Source organism: Panthera pardus, unplaced genomic scaffold (assembly GCF_024362965.1).
Source record: "Panthera pardus isolate Hobbes unplaced genomic scaffold, ASM2436296v1 HiC_scaffold_1, whole genome shotgun sequence".
Classification (NCBI taxonomy): Eukaryota; Metazoa; Chordata; class Mammalia; order Carnivora; family Felidae; genus Panthera; species Panthera pardus.
In genome coordinates, this window is record NW_026526654.1 from 9,724,050 (window position 1) to 9,742,032 (window position 17,983).

Sequence of the window (17,983 nt, forward strand, 5' to 3'; positions counted from 1 at the left end):
TTATTTATTTTTGACAGAGAGACAGAGCATGAACGGGGGAGGGGCAGAGAGAAAGGGAGACACAGAATCCGAAGCAGGCTCCAGGCTCCAAGCTGTCAGCACAGAGCCCGACGTGGGGCCCGAGCCCATGAACCGTGAGATCATGACCTGAGCTGAGGTCGGACACTCAACCGACTGAGCCACCAGGCGCCCCTAAAACTACTAACTCAATGTCCCGAATCACCGTTGGGTGCTTCACGTGGTCTGTTTTTCTTTGTCTTCAATTTTCAGAAGTTCGACCACGAGATGTCCTGGTATGGTTCAGCAGGATTTTTCTAACTGGGGTTCTATCAACTTCTCAAATATTTGGGTTTGTGTTTTTTGCCAAATTTGGGTAGTTCTGAGTCTTGTCTCCTTGTGCGGCCCCAGCGGGGTCAGGTCAGCTGTGAGAGTCCACGTGCCCCTGAGGCTCATTTTTCTTCCAGTCTATTGTCTCCCTGTTCAGATGGGCCAAATTCCACTGCTTTATCCTCAACTTTGCAGGTTCTTGGGGTGTTGGGCCCACTGATTCAGGGTTTGACTTCAGTTATCGTATTTTTCTTTTTTTAATGTTTTATTTATTTTTGTGAGAGAGAAAGAGAGAGAGAGAGTGCAAGCGGGGAGGGGCAAAGAGAGAGGGAGACACAGAATCTGAAACAGGCTCCAGGCTCCAAGCTGTCAGCACAGAGCCCGATGTGGGGCTCAATCTCAGGACCATGAGATCGTGAGCTGAGCCAAAGTCGGACGCTTAACCGATTGAGACCCCAGGCGCCCCCAGTTACCATATTTTTCATTTCCAAATTCCCATTTTCTTCTTCGTTGCTGACAGCCTCTGTGTTTGCTTTCGGAAATCGGACCTGTGATAACTCCATGCAGCATCGTTGTGACAGCCTCGCTCACTTCTGTCACTCAGTGCTGGCACCTACTGTCCTTTCTTGGTCAGGTCGAGATTCTCCTGGGTCCTCACAGGACGATACTTTTTTTATGGAAATATGGACATTTCTGTATTACATTAGGAGGTTCCGGATCTCACGGAAACCTTCTGTGTCAGCTGGCTTCCTCGGGCACACAGACAGCGAGGGAAGGACACCACCTCTTCACTGTAGGCGTGTGTCCAAGTCCAGACCCTGCAGGTGACACTCGAGGACTTTGCTGACATCTGAGGGGGACAACGGTCCTTGTCAGTCCTGGGAGGGGTGGACCCCTGCCCCGCCCCCTGCTAGGCCCCCCGCTAGGCCTCCTGCTAGCCAACCCCCCCCCCCCACCGCCCTGGCTAGGCCCCCTGGCTGGGAGGCTGTGGGGTGCTGTGTTCTCCCCACGTATCTCCACCGTCACCGTGGTGGGGTGACTGCATTGCCCTTTGGTGGCAGTGATGCCCAGACTCCGAGAAGCCTCCTCCGACGTCACCCCAGCAGGGAGTGGGGATGAGCTCCCGGCATGGCTTTCTTGTGGGTGTGGGGGCCTCGGGAAGCCGTGGGGTGGGAGGCTGGGCTCCCCAAGTCTCTGAGAACAGGCTGTGGTTTCAGCTCTTTTTTGTTTGTTTATGCCCTTTGGTGTTTCTAGGCTGCTGGTTTCTCCAGCACCTGGTCTGGAATATTCCGGGCGAAAGGAAGCCCAGGCACCCAGCCCTGTGCCCCAGACCCTGACATCCTGGTCACCACCTCCTTCTCTTCATCTTGCAGGATTTTCTCACACATTGGGCCCAGGGTTCTCCGCTTTACTTAGAGGGAAGATCGGGGAAAATCTTCCCAGAACTGGTCTTTCCTGGGCTCAAGTCAGGTCAGGGCACCAGCATCTCCTCTGTGGCTCTGCCGGTCGGAGCTGCTGCCCACACACCTTGCTGTGGCCGAATCCATTCAGAAAGAGTCCCCGAGGCAGCCCAAGGCGGGACGTGCACCTGAGAGGACAGCCAGCAAACGTCAGCAGCACTGGGGACACGGAGCTCTGGCCTCCCCCGTGTGGCCCGTTCTCGCCGAACTCAATTTGCGCAGCACGTGGCCACAGGCCTCCGAGTCAGGCAGCACTCGGGTCACAAGACACCTCGCTGGCAATGACACTCACGGGGCCATGGCTGCATCTTTTTGTACTTTGAAATTTTGGTTACTGTAGTTTTTACCCAGAAGGGAAGAAAACTGACCTTTGGGGGTACCTATTGGAAGGTCTTGGAGAGTTTTAGTTAGAACAATTAGGCTATGTAACAGAATGATGTCTTAAAATTTTTGACATTTCAAGTGAAAAACTGACAATAAAAAGGTGACTGAATTCTAGCATGAGTTGTCAAAAGCTCTAGAATTTCAACAAGTACACACAGAAAAGGGTTGAAAGTTTCAAAGAGAAATCCCCTCGAGACAGGAGACCCCAGACGACACGGGGCTCACCCATCGACGGGCTCAGGGTTTCCTGGGAAACAGCCCAAACTTTCCCACCTGTGGCCACAGGGAAGCCACTGTGGTGCCCGAGAGCCACGCTGTGTGGATGCTCCCCACTGCAGCACGGCCTTGAAAGCTAAGCGGCTGTCAGTGCCAACCCAGCTGCGCAGTTTGGGCGTATGCCCCACGAGCGTCCACCACTCGATGCCACCAGACGTCATCACTCTTACAGCCAGTATTGCTCCTTCCGTCAGCTGCTCTCCGGCCGTCTCCACGATCACCCACTCTTCCTGCTCACAAGGTGACAACCGTGCCCCGGGTTGGGACATGGTGCCCACGGCAGCCCTGTGGTCCGTCGTGGCCAACCCGTCACCACGGCTTTGAACAGATCTCATGGAAAAGGTCCCAAAGATGGTGAAGCGGCCTCACTTCCTTCTGCGATAAGCCCTCTACAGAGAACTGATTTACAGGAAAGCAGAATGCAAAGTGCAGGGTTCGCACACATGCTGCTCCAGTCCCGTGCCTGATGTGGCGCGTGCGTGACCGTCCCCGAATGTCACCGTGACACAGTCAGCTAAAGGCCCTGGTTTACATTCGAGGTCACACTACCGAGTTCCGACAGATACGTGGTGTCGCACATCCACCCTGACAGTATCCCACAGAAGTCACTGCCCTAAATCCCACTAAAACGTGGCGAGCGCATTTTAGAAGCAAAATAGCCATGGGTGTTCTCTTTGATGCTAATGGGGGACCCATCACCATACATTCGTTTGCACCCACAGAATGCACGGCACCAGGAAGGGCCGTGACATAAGCCATGGATGTCGAGTAACAGGGACGTGTAGGCTCACAGATTATGACAAACGTCCCATCTGCTGGGGGACGTGATGACGGGGGAGGCTGGGGGAGGGGGGCAGAGGCAAAGGAGAACTCGGTACTTTCTGCACAATTTTTCTGTGAACCTGAAACTGCTCTAAAGATCAAATTTGTTCATTAAAAAGCAAACAGCAAGCAATGGGTTGCACCTCTCTCAGGAGAAGCAGGACTGAGTGTAAGATAAATCCTGACGCCTGAGAATTTTAAAGACAGATGTCGACCTGCAAACAGGGAGTGAGGAAGCCAGTCGCTATATGACAAGTGGGCGTCCTGAGTGCACCTCACGGTCTCTGGTGCAGAGAAGTGAAGTCTGACCAGACACCTCGGGCAGGGATCGCTCCTGTGCTCACAGCACCCTCGGGGGCAGTGCAGGTGGCCAGCCATGCCAGCTCATGTGTCTCCTTCGCGAACGTTGTCTGAGCTGTGGCGGTGGACTCTGTTCGCGGGGTGCCCTCGTCAGCACCCCCAGTGGGAGCTCCTCCGTGTCTGGGCAGCCACTCCAGGGATGGTCCCGGAGACCCTGGGACGTGCCCCCAGCTCTTGGGCTCCGATCTTGCTCCCCGACAATGGCCACACCCCCTCCGCACTTGTTTGTAAAGGGCCCCCTGTGCATCCCTGCACTTGGCGGCTCCTGGCACATAGCAGGTGCTTCCCAAATATTGGCTGTCACCAGCGTCCCTTCACCCTTCACCTCTACCTGCTGTGGAGCCCACGTTTTCAGGAGGCCTCATCTGGCCTCTCAGATGGCGATCTGCAAACGATACCACTGTCCTTTGGATGGTAGCTGCTACAGGAAACAGAGCCTCGAAAATAACTCCAACAGACCAACGTGCAAAGATTTGAATGAAGACTATTCACTAAGGTTTAAATAAAAAAAGTTGAAATAATCGGCATGCCTGACATAGGACCGCTGATTTGAAGAGTTAGTGGAATGCGTCCAGGGTCGGGCCATTCGGAGGGAAGTGACGGCAGTAAGCGCCGAGCAAGCCCTCGGCCTCTGTGGGGTCGCAGGCCACGTGTGGGCTGTGCTCCGGACGCTCGCCACCTCTTTGTGCAGAGGCGCTCAGCTTAGGAAACAGCTGTGGTGTCTCTGACCTCCGATGATGTTCTCACTGTCACCCGTCACGCCCCATGGGTGCAGGTGCACGCTGGCCCAGGCATAGGAAGCGCAGCCCACCGCCACATGCCCTCCCTTCACCCGCAGGCCCAGCAGCTGCCGGGGAAGCAGGCACGCCGGGGCCCGGGGAGGGGGCTCTTGCGTTGGCTGTTTGCTTCGCTGTCGGTGTCAGTGCCAGCTGGGCGTCTGCCTTGCTCTACCCCAGCTGGCACCCCCAGGTCCTGCTTCCGTGCACAGCTCAGCCTCGTGGTCATGAGCCTGCAGCCACGGGCCCTCACCCCTCCCCGGCCTCCCTCCCAGGTCGAGGGCCTCCCCCCAGGGCCTCAGCACTGCCACAGCCCATGCCGGGCAGGGCACCAGGCGCCCTCCAGACCCTGCACAGGAACTGATTGTGAGTGTGAGCTAAGCAGCATCCAACCCACCTTCCTGGGGCCACTTCTCATCGAGTGACCTCCAGGTACCCCAGAGGACGCCTCAACACTGACCCCGGCTCCGTGCAGAGCAGTTCACCCGTGGCTGCGTCCTCAGGGGCCAGATCCACGCCCGTTCAGTCCCACGTAGGGGTCTGGGGCTCCATCCAGCGGGGGCGGGTGGGGGGGGGCCTGGCCGCACTGATATGTCCTGGGGCCAGCACAGCAGACGGGTCTCCGAGTCTCACACCTGTGCTCGGGGACGGGGGTGGGGGGCACACGGAGGCACTGAGGTGGGCGAGGCCTCCCCAGAGCCTTCTGAGGGGGGCCGATCGTGGGGTCCAGGCCGCGCTGGCCATATGCTAATGCCCCATCACTCAGAAGGGACACTGTTTCCACAGAAGAAAGAGTATGAAGCAGGAAGCTTCCTCTATCCAGTTGTGATATTCCTGCTCTAACCTTTAAGTGTCCGAGCAGCCCCACGTCTTGAATGAGTGTGTGGGGCACTCACTGACCAAACTGCCCCTGACACCCAAGGCCGACGTGGGCCGTGGATGTGGACGGAACATGCCCCCCGAGACCTGCCCAGGTGGGCCGCATAGTCAGCAGCACTCTGGGGTGACTCCATCCGCCCTCTCCTTCCCCCCTCCCTGCTCCTCACCAGGTGGAGTCCGGGGGAGGGAGGAGGGCTTTCTGTGCCACTGCCTCCCACCTCCGGAGGGATCTGCTCCCAGAGCCTGGCCCTTAGTGGCTGGCATGGCCCCAGGGTCTCCTAGACCCTGCTCTGGAAGACGGGCTCCGCTCGGTTCCTCACCCCCCATGGCGTCCCACCAGTGCGTCCCTCAGAGGCTGTGGAAACTTCCAGAAGGTGCACTCAGGCTCTCGCGGCCTAGCCCTGAGGCCCTTCCGGGACCTACCCTGCAGGCTGGGTTAGTGAGGGCACTCGGCTCCAACCCACGCCCCGATTCCACCTGACGCCTGCCCGTCACACACAGAGGTTAGGGACCTGGGGCTAGAAGCTAAGGGGTGCGGAGGGGACCACGGACCCGTACCCAGAACGCACAGAGCTTCTCCGGCTAACACTGAAGACACAGACACGAGCACATGGGAGCCCGCAGCCTCACACACACACGGCCACACACGCCCGGACTGGGTTCAACTGCCGCCCCCACAGTGGATCTACCACGAAACCCGGACACATGTCTCCACACGCATGCCGGGCAGTACGTGTTCCTGACAGGACGCCTGCTGTATAACAATGTCCTAGAAACGCTGGACGATGCCACTCGACAAGGAAGAAATCAGAAGAATGAAAAACTCAAAGAAGAAATAGAGCCATAATTACTTGCTGACTTGTTTATGTAACTATGTAATTAGAATGAATTTTGGATTTCATATGGAAAAATAAAGCTACCAAGAATGGCCAGGTAAACCCTGAACGCAGCAGTGAAATGACAGGACCGTATAAAATGTTAAAACACGCCCCAGAGCCCCAGTAATTAAAGTGAGTGGTGCCAGAAACTGAAAGACAAACAGACTGATGATGCAGAACAGAAATCTCAGACACGGAATGCAATTTGACGTATTTTCATGGTGGTGTCTCCAGTACATGCCGTGAAGATAGAAAACCAATAAAAGGCGTAAGGACCACAGAAAAACGAAGGTGGACCCATACTTGAAACCATGCAACAAAATAAACCCAAATGGGTTAAAGGTTTAAGCGTGAGTAAAAGTACCAGGGTAAAAATTGGGTGAATTCCTTTAAAACCTTAGAATAACAAGGCCTTTTGAACAGTAACTCAACATCCAAAATCCGTAAGATACTGAAACTCAACTACATTTTATTTTTTATTATTATTATTTTATTTATTTTATTTATTTATTTTTTTAATTTTTGAGACAGAGCATGAACGGGGGAGGGGTAGAGAGAGAGGGAGACACAGAATTGGAAGCAGGCTCCAGGCTCTGAGCCATCAGCCCAGAGCCCGACGTGGGGCTCGAACTCACGGACCAGGAGATCGTTACCTGAGCTGAAGTTGGACGCTTAACCGACTGAGCCACCCAGGCGCCCCTATTATTATTATTTTAAATGTTTACTATTAATTTTAGAGAAAGAGAGAGAGACAGAGCACGAGCAGGGGAGGGGCAGAGAGAGAGGGAGACACAGAATCCGAAGCAGGATCCAGGCTCCGAGCTATCAGCACAGAGCCCGAAGCGGGGCTCAAACCCAGGAACTGTGAGATCATGACCTGAGCCGAAGTCTGACGCTGAACTGACTGAGTCCTCCAGGGGCCCCCCCGACTACATTTTAAAACTGGTAAAAAAGGAAGTCAGGCCAACGGTAACCTGAGAAAAAAGTTCTTCCAATTCCAATCACAAGGGCCAATCTCTCTCACTTGTAAAGAGCTTCTAGAAACCATTAAAAGATTAGCAGCCCAATAAGAAAATGGGCAAAGGGAAGAGGAAACAACCCTGAAACAAACAAGGGGGGTTAAAGATCTCTTGTAAGCCACGTACGGGTCACACCACACGCTGAGCGGGGACCGATGCTGAGACGGGACCACAGCCGCTCCCCGGAGGCTCTGCAGACAGCGCTGTCGTGACAGCACCAGGCACGAGGAGCCCACAGGCAGCCGCGATTCGAGCAAAGCCGTCAGAAGCATCTGCTGCTTGCTCAGCCTCCGGGGATCTGGAATGCGCCAGCACACATACAAAGTGGCACTAACTGCAGCAGAGTTTGCAACCGTGACAAAGAGGGACGAGCCCCAGCATCCGCCAACAGAGACTGAGGGCTCACTCCTCATTGATGCGCAACTTCCGGAACACGGTGAGCGGGAAAAGCATGCACAGCGGCACGTGTGGCCCGCTGCGTCTTGTCCCGGCCGGCAGGAGGTGTGTTTGCTGAGACCAGCAGGCGCGGGGCCCCGTGGGGGAGAGCGCCCATGGGTGTGGCCTTGCAGGTGCACCGGGGTCCGAGAGCGAACTCTCAGGGCATAGCTTTTACCTCATTTTGATTTTGAGCCACGAAGATGGATACTATTATTTACAAACCCAAAAAAGAAAGAAAGAAAAAAGGAAAGCAAGGAGGGTGGGAAAAGGAGAGGGCCCAGGCTGTTCCTCGGAGAAAAGACGAGACAAGCGGAGGCTTCAGGAAAGCTTGCACCTGGTGTGAGCACTGAACAGGGAGTCCTGGAGGTCTGTGAGCAGCAGGAAAGTAAGGTCATCAAAGCCACGGAGACAAACCCCAGACACACACACACAGACACATACAGATACACTCACACACACAGATGCACTCACACACACCCCAGACACACACACAGATGCACTCACACATTCACCACAGACACATACAGACACACACACACCCCAGACACACATATACAGACACACAAAGACACACACACACACAGATGCACTCACACACACACACCCCAGACACACACAGACACACCCCAGACACACACACAGACATATACAGACACACTCACACATACACAGACACACTCACACACAGATGCACTCACACATACCCCACACACAGACACACACAGACACATATAGACACACACACAGACATGCACACTCACACACAGATGTATTCACACACACCCCAGACACACTCACACACACTCGTATACACACACACTCACAGATGCACTCACACACAGACATACACACACACACACACACACACACACACACACAGTCACACAGACACATGCAGACATGTTTCACTCTCCCAGGAAGCAGGGACCCCAACGACCACAGCCTTAAGGGCCCTGATAGGCAGTGAGTGGCCAGTGGGACCCATGGCTGCCTCTCCCTCAAGGACAAATCAGGATTCACTTTCTCACACTGGCCGGGACCCTGGGGACAGCGTCAGTGTTGGAGGCCAAGCATCTGGTAACCCGGAATGCAGGTCAGAGGAGGCGGGATGGCCCAGGAGACAGACCCGGGGGGGCGGGCAGCATGGCCACCACTCTGCGGGGGAGCCTGTCCAAAATGTACCAGGTTAGAAGGAAGCACAGTGAAGGGAAGTATGTGTACACAAACAAGAGGAGATATGAGTATGTGTACACACGTGCTTACACACACACACATACACACACACACACACACACACACACACTGAGGCATACGCCAAAAACCGAAGAGGAGAAAGGCGATTCTGGGGGAAGATGGGACAGGAGGAGCAGGTAGGGACAGACCCTAGACGGCTCTGGATGTGGGTCACTGGGCTCGGAAATGCACGGTTACCTTACACGGTTACAAAGCAGAGTGGAAGTGTGAGCGGCGATCACTACAAATGAAAGAGGGGATTTACTTACCTGCTTACTGGCACCACCCCGCGGAAATGACTCCCAGGGACTTCAGGACCTGGTGATTCGACTGTACGTCCCTCGTGGGGCAGGCCCCGCCCCACGGCCGAAAATCAAGCCCCCCTCCCCCTTCAGCCATCGTGATCCGAGTCCGGGACGGAGTGGCTTCTGCCGTTCACACCGGCTGCTGCTGTCACTGGAAAGTGGGACTGGGGCACGGGGTCAGGAAGACAGAGATCTGGGCCCCACGTGGTCCTGAAGTTGAACTGAGAGCATCAGAAGGAATCAGTGTGTTCCAGCTACGAGAGGGGAGAGGCTCTGGTCCATGCCAGCCGTGGACATGCTGTGGCACATGTGTGCACGGGGATCCCACCCTCCGCACTGCCTCCTGTGGCTGAGAGGCCAGCCCTGCCCTTTCTAGACCCTCCTCCCCTGAGGCCACGCGGCAGGCAGTATGTGTGCGTTGTCCACACAGCTCGTTAGCTTCTGCGGCTAAGAACTCTGGCGCACGAGCATGTGCGTGTGGCACACTTGAAGTGCAAAGGAGTGGCATGGCCGAGCAGCGGTGGGCAGCCCCGTGCCAGGCGCTCATCACTGCTCCTCTCTGCAAGGACACGCCCAGGATGTGGCAGCAGGCCCGGCGGACCCGGGGGGCTCCCAAGGCCCCAAAAGGGACAATTTGACCAATACGAACAGCTGAACGTACATAGAATATCAAAGTTTCTTAGTTCTGTTAAAAACACAACACAGGCCCCAAACGGAGGAGGCGCTGGCCCGTCACCAAACAGACTTAATCACAGCTCTGACTCCCCAGCCACAGAGTGTCCTGAGCAGCACCAGCCAGTCCGTGGCCTGTCGGCCGGACCCCTAAGTGATGACCCCGTAAGGGCCCCCCGCTTTTCTTCCAGAGTAAAGTTCCTCGTCCTCCTGCTCGTAAGCGAGGTCCTCGCCTTCTACACCTGGAGCCCCTTTCCTCCGTGGACGGGCCGCTGCCCGGGCACGCAGCCAGCGAGCAAAGCCGACGAGGTCTTTTAACCATACTTGGTTCAATTTTACTTTTTAAGGGTTTCAAGCGGTATTTTTACGCCCTCCCCACTTCCCTCGGGGAGATGCCAGCAACAAATGTACCATCCTACAAACCGGTAAACACGAGGGAAAGGACCGAGCGTGTGCAGGGGGTGCCAACTAACAAGGGCGAAGGGAGCGAGCAGACCAGGACACGGGAAGTCTGAAGAATCAGTGAATCCAAGCAATGCTCACAGCGGCCGCCTCCATCTCCAGGACGGACGAGCAGACGTCACATACCTCTAGGAAGGGCCACTGCGACTCGTCTTTAATGAAAGTGCCCTCCAGGAGGTGGTTCAGGTTCTCAGGAGCTACGGTTTCGAAGAAAAATCCGGGACAAAGACACGTCAGTGCCACTCTGAGGTGCCACAGCGTGGTGCGAGGATGTCGGGGCAGGCCGGGGTGTGGGAGGGCCGTGGCCTCGAGGGCCGACACCGGGCAGAGCCACCAGGCCTGACCCTCATCTCCAGGGGACGCCAGTCTGGCCACGCCAGGACCCCTGTCCCCACTTCCCGTGGCTTTGTGCACACTCGGGCCTTTCTCCGAGGGCCACCGGCAAAGTGCTAGGAACGTTCTCCCAGGAGACATTTCCCTTCCAAACCGCAGGGTGAGCTTGGCCTGGCAGAAGGGGCACAGACCCAGGGAGACCGGGCGGGATGGTTCCTGCAGAAGCAGCCTGTGTGGGGGACACGTCCAGGAACAGGGGTCAGCGCAGGACAGGGCTGGGTCCTGACACCTGCATGCGTCCAACCTCACGTCCTGCCTCAGGAAACCCTCTTCTCACAGAGATAACACAGCCTCTTGACACAGAAAGACAGAGGAAAACAGATTACCAACGGGTGATAAAAAACACAACTGCAAATCTCTGATCAAAAGTGCACGTGCTCTGTTTACAAAGTCGTCCTTGTGGTGCGATGTTTTGTAGCCGGGCTTCACTTAGGGCACAAGACATGGTGACTGTGTCGTCTGAGCGACCAGACAGCATCACCAAACTCTTAACACGTGACCTCGCTTTTCCCCAAACACTCACTAGCATAAATAATGACTGTCGGGAACAGCTTTGTTCATGAACCTTGGTGACAGTTTTTGATTGATTCCTTAGGTTAAACCCCCGCAGGTGGAACCTGCTGATTGAAACCAAACCATGTGAAGACTTATCCATGCCTCAATTTGTTTTCAGTACAGCCTCCAGGGGTGGCGCCGGCCAGCTTCTCCAATTTCGTCCGCGAGGACACAGACCGAAGGCTCCTTCCCACCTATCCCGGGACGGCTGCTCAGGGCCTTCTCTGCCCGCCCCAAGGGGCTCTGTCCATCCCCCTTCCCGGCCCCCCGCGGGCTGCCTGCTGTGCATACACACAACATCCTGCAGCCACTTCTTCCGGGCCTCTTGTCCACGTGGGTCAGGCACTTCAGGACACATTCTCGCGGACTCCATGCGGCCTAGCACTACTGGCCGCTTGACCTGGCCCGTCCGCGGACCACCCACCCTGCAGGCAGGTGCGGTAATTCCCAAATACCGCCAGGCCTCGCACACTGAAGATGAAAACGGTGGCACGGGACATGGGGAAGGAAATACTCCCTGTCCTCACGCTGCCGTGTCTCGGAGGCAGGGGAACCTGCCCTGCCGGGGACAACACAGTTGTGCTCGGTCGGGGAGGCCCCACACCCCCGACACTGAGCGGCCGTGTCACAGAGCAGCGCTTTGCGGAACAGGTGGAACTTTTGTGGGTCTAGACAGGTGGGCAGGACGGACAGATGGGCAGGACTTTAGTCCGGACACGGGCAAGGCAACAGGGAGAAAGACCTCCTCCCCGACGGCCCTCATCTGCGCTGGTTACGGCCCACAGACACACTTCCTCCAGAGCACTTTGGCCCCTGGATCACCGTAATTGTACAACACACTACATCAAGCACAGAGGGAAACAGGAAAGCCACCAACTGTCTGCAGAAACACAACAAAATCAGTCCTGTGCTAACGGACAGCAGGAGAGCGGCTGCTGGGGGTGGGCAGTGTGCGTGGGGAGGGGGCCTCTGCGGGAACGTGGCGTGAGCTCCGGGAGACAAACCACAGGACAGCGCCTGTGAGACCACGCACAATGCCACCCGCGGTCACTAGTGGCCATTCTGCTCTCTGCGGAGCTGAGGCCCAGTGGCCACACCAGAAATCCTGGAGCTTCCTTCCTTCCCAGTACATTTTCCCGCAGCTGGGCCCCCGGCCCCCACGGGCCACCCGCGCCACCTGCACAAGCCCGCGTCCTAAATGCACTAAGGCATCAGGTGAGCCACGTGAAAGCATCGATATCCGAAGGGTTTTGCGACACATCAGCGACGCCACGATTCAACCTCATGTTGCAGGCGGTAACTGCCCGCTTCACGCCCACGTCAGCGACCGCACTTAGTTGTCTCTGCCCGGTACCTATTCAGGTGTGGTATCATTAAAGACGCTACTAACCGATCAGGAGAGACAGAACTTTTTGAAAAGTAAACGCCGTGGCAACAACATTCCCAAACCGGGACAGCTCGCCCCTGCCAGTGGACCCGTCTCCCTGACACGGCACCGCGGCGGCGACAAGGAACCACTGGCAGTGACAAGCGCGTACTCCTGCACTTCAGACAAGGGCATTCAAACCAACACACAAACTCACGAACCCTTCACAGCCACGTGTTTCCCTGCCTGACACACTGCTTGCTCAGTGCGGCCGTGAACAGTCCGGGCCAGTGCGCGACAGCCACGGTCCAGCCTCCAAGTCCACTCTGGAGCCTCAGCCCAGGACATGTGGTTACATTAGGAAGCGGTCAGCCTGTCACCCATACGCCCCGCTTCCTCCCCGCCCTTAGTCTCTCCCAGCAGGGTCCCCAGAGCTGGGGGCACAACCACCACAGGAGTCTGAGCCGTCACGGAGGCTCACTGCAGCCCCACTGAGCACGGAGAGCTAGATAACCTTCTAGCCGCGAAAGTCAGCGCTCCATGGTGTCTGCGCCCGTAACTGTGCTCTTGCTCCAGGCGGGAGCCACCTCCACCCCAAGTGCCCTTCCAGGGGTGGACACACCTGCTGATAGCCAGCACCATCCCAAGTTCCCAGAGCCCGGGGCCACGCCATCTCAGGGAGACCGCCCTGGGGGTTCTGGCTGTGGCCTCTCACTCGCCAACAGTCACCAACAAGGCAAGTGACAAAAATCAAGTTTCGAAACCTACTAAACAGAGATGCTGGCAAGGCCACCACCCGAGGATGCAACTACCCACCAGCCAGGTTCAAATGGCCAACGGTGTTCACACACGCAAGTGTCTGTCACTGGGGCCGCGGTTCAGGCCCACCAGGTCTGGGGTGTTTATGAGACCCTCCACCCCCACCCCGTCTGAAGGGAAATGCTCACAAGCTGCTCGCCTAGGGATGCCCGCGACACAGCTCCAGGGGGAGGCCGGGGATGCCTCCGCCCAGAGGGCCATTTGTGGCGGAGCCCAGCTAGGGCAAGGCCGAGAAAGCTCCAGATGCAGAGCAAGGAGGAGTGTTCCCCGAATTCCTAGAGGCCTGCCTGGCTCCAGTCCAGCCCCAGATGGACACTCGCCATCCGTGTCATGTTGTCCCTTGGTGGTGGGTGCAGGGCTCACCCCATCCAGTGAAAACTACTTCGGAGCGGGACAGGGAGGATCGGCAATGACTCTGTGTGGGTGAAACTCAGAGTGGAGACAGCCTCTCCCTCCCGTTAAGACCCTGGCCAGGGGAGCAAGGGAGGGCCCGGGCCTGGACGGGGGTCAGGCTGGGCGCTGAGGACAGTGGGGTCTAACCCCTTGGTCCTGCTCATCTGTCCTCCGGGCACCGGCTGCGGATTGCTGACCGGCAGGAGCTCGACCCATCGATTCAAACCACGGATCACGTGTTTTTGAGAACTGAAGCAAAGCCTGGTGACGGTCTCCTTCAGGCGCAGGTGTTTCACTGCAGACCCGAATGAACTATTCCCCTCTCACCGGAGCCGACCTCGTCTTAAACCGCTCATCTGAAGAACCGCCAGGTGGCCCGGTGAGGACCATCCTGGGAGACTGCCTGCCAGCCGTGGGCAGGTGACAATAGGCGACAGCAGGCGACAGTGATCCAAAAGAAATTAACCTGCTCCCAGGACCACAGTAGCTACGAGGAGGACGTGCGAGTCCGATCACCAGCGCGAGCTTCCGGACAGAAATAAGGCGCGATCCCCACCTGTGGGTGTGTCTGACCCCCCGGGTTGGTCTTGAACAAGCCCGATGACGTCAGGAACATCGATCTGATGGTCACCTTCTTCCTCCTCAGCCTCATCGGATCGTCTCAGGGAGGAGCGATGGTCACGTGCAGCCCTCTGGCATGGGACACATCTCCAGCAGTCAAACATAAGTCTGCAGTGCGGAAACAGATTTTAACACAAAAATGAGGTCACCCTGCCCAAAAACATCGGCGTTGTGTCTGCGAATAAAGCCCAAATAACCAGACGCAGCCTTCCGCGGCGCTTATTCAGAAACAGCCAGAGTGCGTCCACGAGGACACTCGTTCTCCAACTGCCTTCCATCGTGTCAACGCTCAGTTAGCAACCAGCCTGCTGTCCCAGTACTTAAGTGGAGTAAAGGTTGCATAAACAAAAATATCATTTACTTCTGCTGCTTAAGAAAAACAAAGGCCTAGATCTTTCCCCCTTGACATTTAGGCTCTTGTTTCAAGGATATAAAAATCCCTGGGTCCCCGGTTTCAAGGTCACAGTCTCATTCACTGAACTGGCAAACTTCAGAACCCTTGCTGGTTGCTTATTCAGATTACTTAAAAACACGTTAAATCCTCTGAGCAAAGAATGTCCTCTTGAGTTCCAGAACAAACATCAAGGTATTATCCCTCCAGTGAAAATTTGGCAAAGAAACTTCAGTCAAGTTTTTGGAAGCAGGGTTGAATTTAAAGAGACAGCTGGTAGCTGCATCTCAAACAGACAGCACCGGAATCATGCATGGGGCGCAAGGGTCACCTCAGCAGGTCACTACCGACCGTGCTTTTCTGTGCCTGGTCTTTGAGCCTGTTTCCGGTTCGTTCTTATTTCCCTCTGTCGACTTCACACCCGCAGGGCCCCATCTTCAAGGGTACAGATGTAAATGACATAACTTAACAACCCTTACTTGTGGCTCCACGAACATCACCTCTGCTTCTGTCTCTGACTGAAGCCACGCCCCGGAGGCGGCTGCCGCAGGGCGCAGGCACCGTGCCCTCCCTCCGGCCACCAGGTCACCAGTTGTCAGTCCTTCCCCCCAAGCCCCTGGTTGCCGGGGACCGGCCCGCCGATCCTGTCCTTCAGGCCCTCCCCGACGGTCCAGCTACCCGACAGCCAGTCTGCCCTTGGAGCCGCTCAAAGGCCTGACCGCCTCTTAGACCCCCGGGCAGCTTTGAAAGCCCACCACTGCCGGCCGGCCCTGGGGAGGGGTTCCCACTTGCTGCCTACATAGGACCCTTGGCACGGAGCCTTGCCGGTCTTCACAGGGAGGAAGGAGCCACCACCGGACTGGGGGGTGGCGCTAGCCGGCAGACGCAGCCAGTTCCCAAGTGCATCGGGCACCAACAACTCCGCACCCCTGCCCGGGAAGGCACCCCATTTCCTCCCTCTCTCCCTGCCCAAACACACAGCTCCAGCCGGGTTCCCTGACTGTCCCACAAAACGCACCCGTCCCTCATTTTTACAAACACTGCTGCTGGTTACCCGTACGCGTCCTGCACGTAACTTCTCTGGACATGTGCTTGGATCCCTATGACGTTTTCTTAACCTCCTCACACAGGGCCAGGGTGAGGAGCCTTCACACCGAACGCCAGGGATGGCGAGCCCCTCTCCCTGGGCAGCAGCTGGGGCCTTCCGGATCCCACACCCACGTTTCCAAGACGATCACACCGTGTGCGGTGCTCCAGGAAGGGCGCACACGGCGGCCACAGTCACACTGAGGCTAAGGATTTCCGACAGCCTGAGTCTGGTGTTGATACTAAAAACTAGGAGGAATGATTTTCTGGGTTAAAACTAAACAACCTGTTTTTTCCTCTTTTCTTCCAAATTCTGCTCAGAGAATTTCAAACCAGCAGGCTGATTGTAATCTTAAACTTCCGGACTAGAAAGAAAAGGACGAGTGTGTGAGTCCACCTTTGTTCCAGTACTGCCAGGACCAGGAGAGCTCCTGTCGCCCAGCCCCTCCACACAGCCCTACCCTCCATCCAGCCCCTCCGTCCAGCCCTCTCCGCCCAGGCCCACCATCCAGCCCCTCCGTCCAGCCCTTCCCTCCACCCAGCCGTCCCCACCATCCAGCCCCTCCACCCAGCCCCTCTGTCCAGCCCTACCTGCCCAGGCCCACCATCCAGCCCCTCCGTCCAGCCCTTCCCTCCACCCAGCCGTCCCCACCATCCAGCCCCTCCACCAGCCCCTCTGTCCAGCCCTCCCTGCCGCAGTGCACAAGTGTCATCAGTCACTTGGTCTCAAGACATAAGCAAGATGATCCAAGAGCTGCTTTAATTAGTTTGTTCTCAAAAGCGTGCCGCCCACCCAACTTGGGTGAAGGACCGGTGAGGCTCCCCCGACCCCTGCTTCCTCTGCTAGGTCCCAGCCTCCCTCTCCCCGTGGCGGGTCAGCCTCCGGCCCAAGGACAGCTGGCACCAGGGGCCTGGGAGGTGGGCTCCCTCCTTCCCCCAGGACTGCACCTCTCCAGAAGCTCAGGACAGTGCCCCCAGTGTCCCCAGGCAGAGAGGCACAGGCAGGAGAGAGAGAGCCTTCTCCATCGCAGAGTTTCCCACAGCTAGTGTAGCCCCAAGGGCACAGAGAAACCAGATGTCAGGCCTATTCACTGTAACAACCTCCGGGCTGGTGTCCCCACTGAGCACCAAACTGTGTTGGGGCCCTTTGGCTGTCCTGTCTGCCTCTGAAAAAGCCCCTATAAGCAGCTCGAACCCGGAGAGACAATGGCACCCGTGTCTGGTTCTGTCCCTCTTTGGAGTCCAGGTGTCCCCCACACAGCACCCAAGGGACCCGGGGGCTGGGTGATGGGGACGTGGCCAAGCACAGCATAAGACCCAAGCCAACCAGCTTCGCCGGCTTTTCCCTTGGCTTGGCCGCCTCCCTGCGCACTCGCTCCTGCATCAGGCAGCCCCTGCCCTCACAGAGTTCCCGGGGGAGCCGGCCTGTGTACACGGGTTCCAGGCATCAGACGTGCCACCACCCTGGCTCAGTGGCGCTCATGCTCTGTGATGTCACCGGGTGGGGTGGCACGAGGGAGGCGCCCGGGCCACCACACACTCTCACTGAACAGACAGCTGCACCAGGACGGGAAATCAGACTCTGCGTCCCCGCTGCTTCTCACCGGAGCTGGAACACTAGAGAAGCGTGTTTGGAGAGGAGCGTCACCACTGGCTTTGTCGCTGCCCCTCGTGACAATCGCGTTATCGGTTACAAATTGTCATACTCAAAAAGTGGTGTTATCATTCATGAACAAAGAAGATGGTTCTAGGAGAGAGAAGGTGAGGGGGGGGTGGATCGTCACCTCCTCCCCTGCCCGACCCCAAAGTTGACATGTCCTAGTTTCCTGGTAACCCTGGAGTGTCAGACATCCTACTGTGGAGTCAAAGTTCTGGAAGTTTCACTCGAGGAAGCCAGGAGGCCAGGAGGGTTATGTCCCATCTCAAAGAGGAAAATACCATAGGCAAGCTATGCCCACCCGGAGCCCACTGAGACTCTACTGGCAACTGGGTGCCCCCTCCCCAGCCTCTATCAGTGGCCACCCCGAGCCGACTGCACTGCCAGACTCTGCCTTCCTGTGCGGGCGCC

General features: G+C 56.9%; 1 protein-coding gene across 3 annotated transcripts in view; it reads right to left on the reverse strand.

Annotated features, from left to right (window-relative positions):
- MCF2L (MCF.2 cell line derived transforming sequence like) overlaps nucleotides 1-14,546 on the reverse strand; it is a 128,412-nt gene extending 113,866 nt beyond the window's left edge. For all 3 annotated transcript variants that reach the window (XM_019443853.2, XM_019443854.2, XM_019443849.2), the window contains exon 1: nucleotides 14,374-14,546. In XM_019443853.2, coding sequence (XP_019299398.2) covers nucleotides 14,374-14,542 — 169 coding nt within the window. In that variant the 5' untranslated portion in view covers nucleotides 14,543-14,546. The remainder of the gene's footprint in view (nucleotides 1-14,373) is intronic.
- Between the last annotated feature and the right edge of the window lie 3,437 nt (nucleotides 14,547-17,983).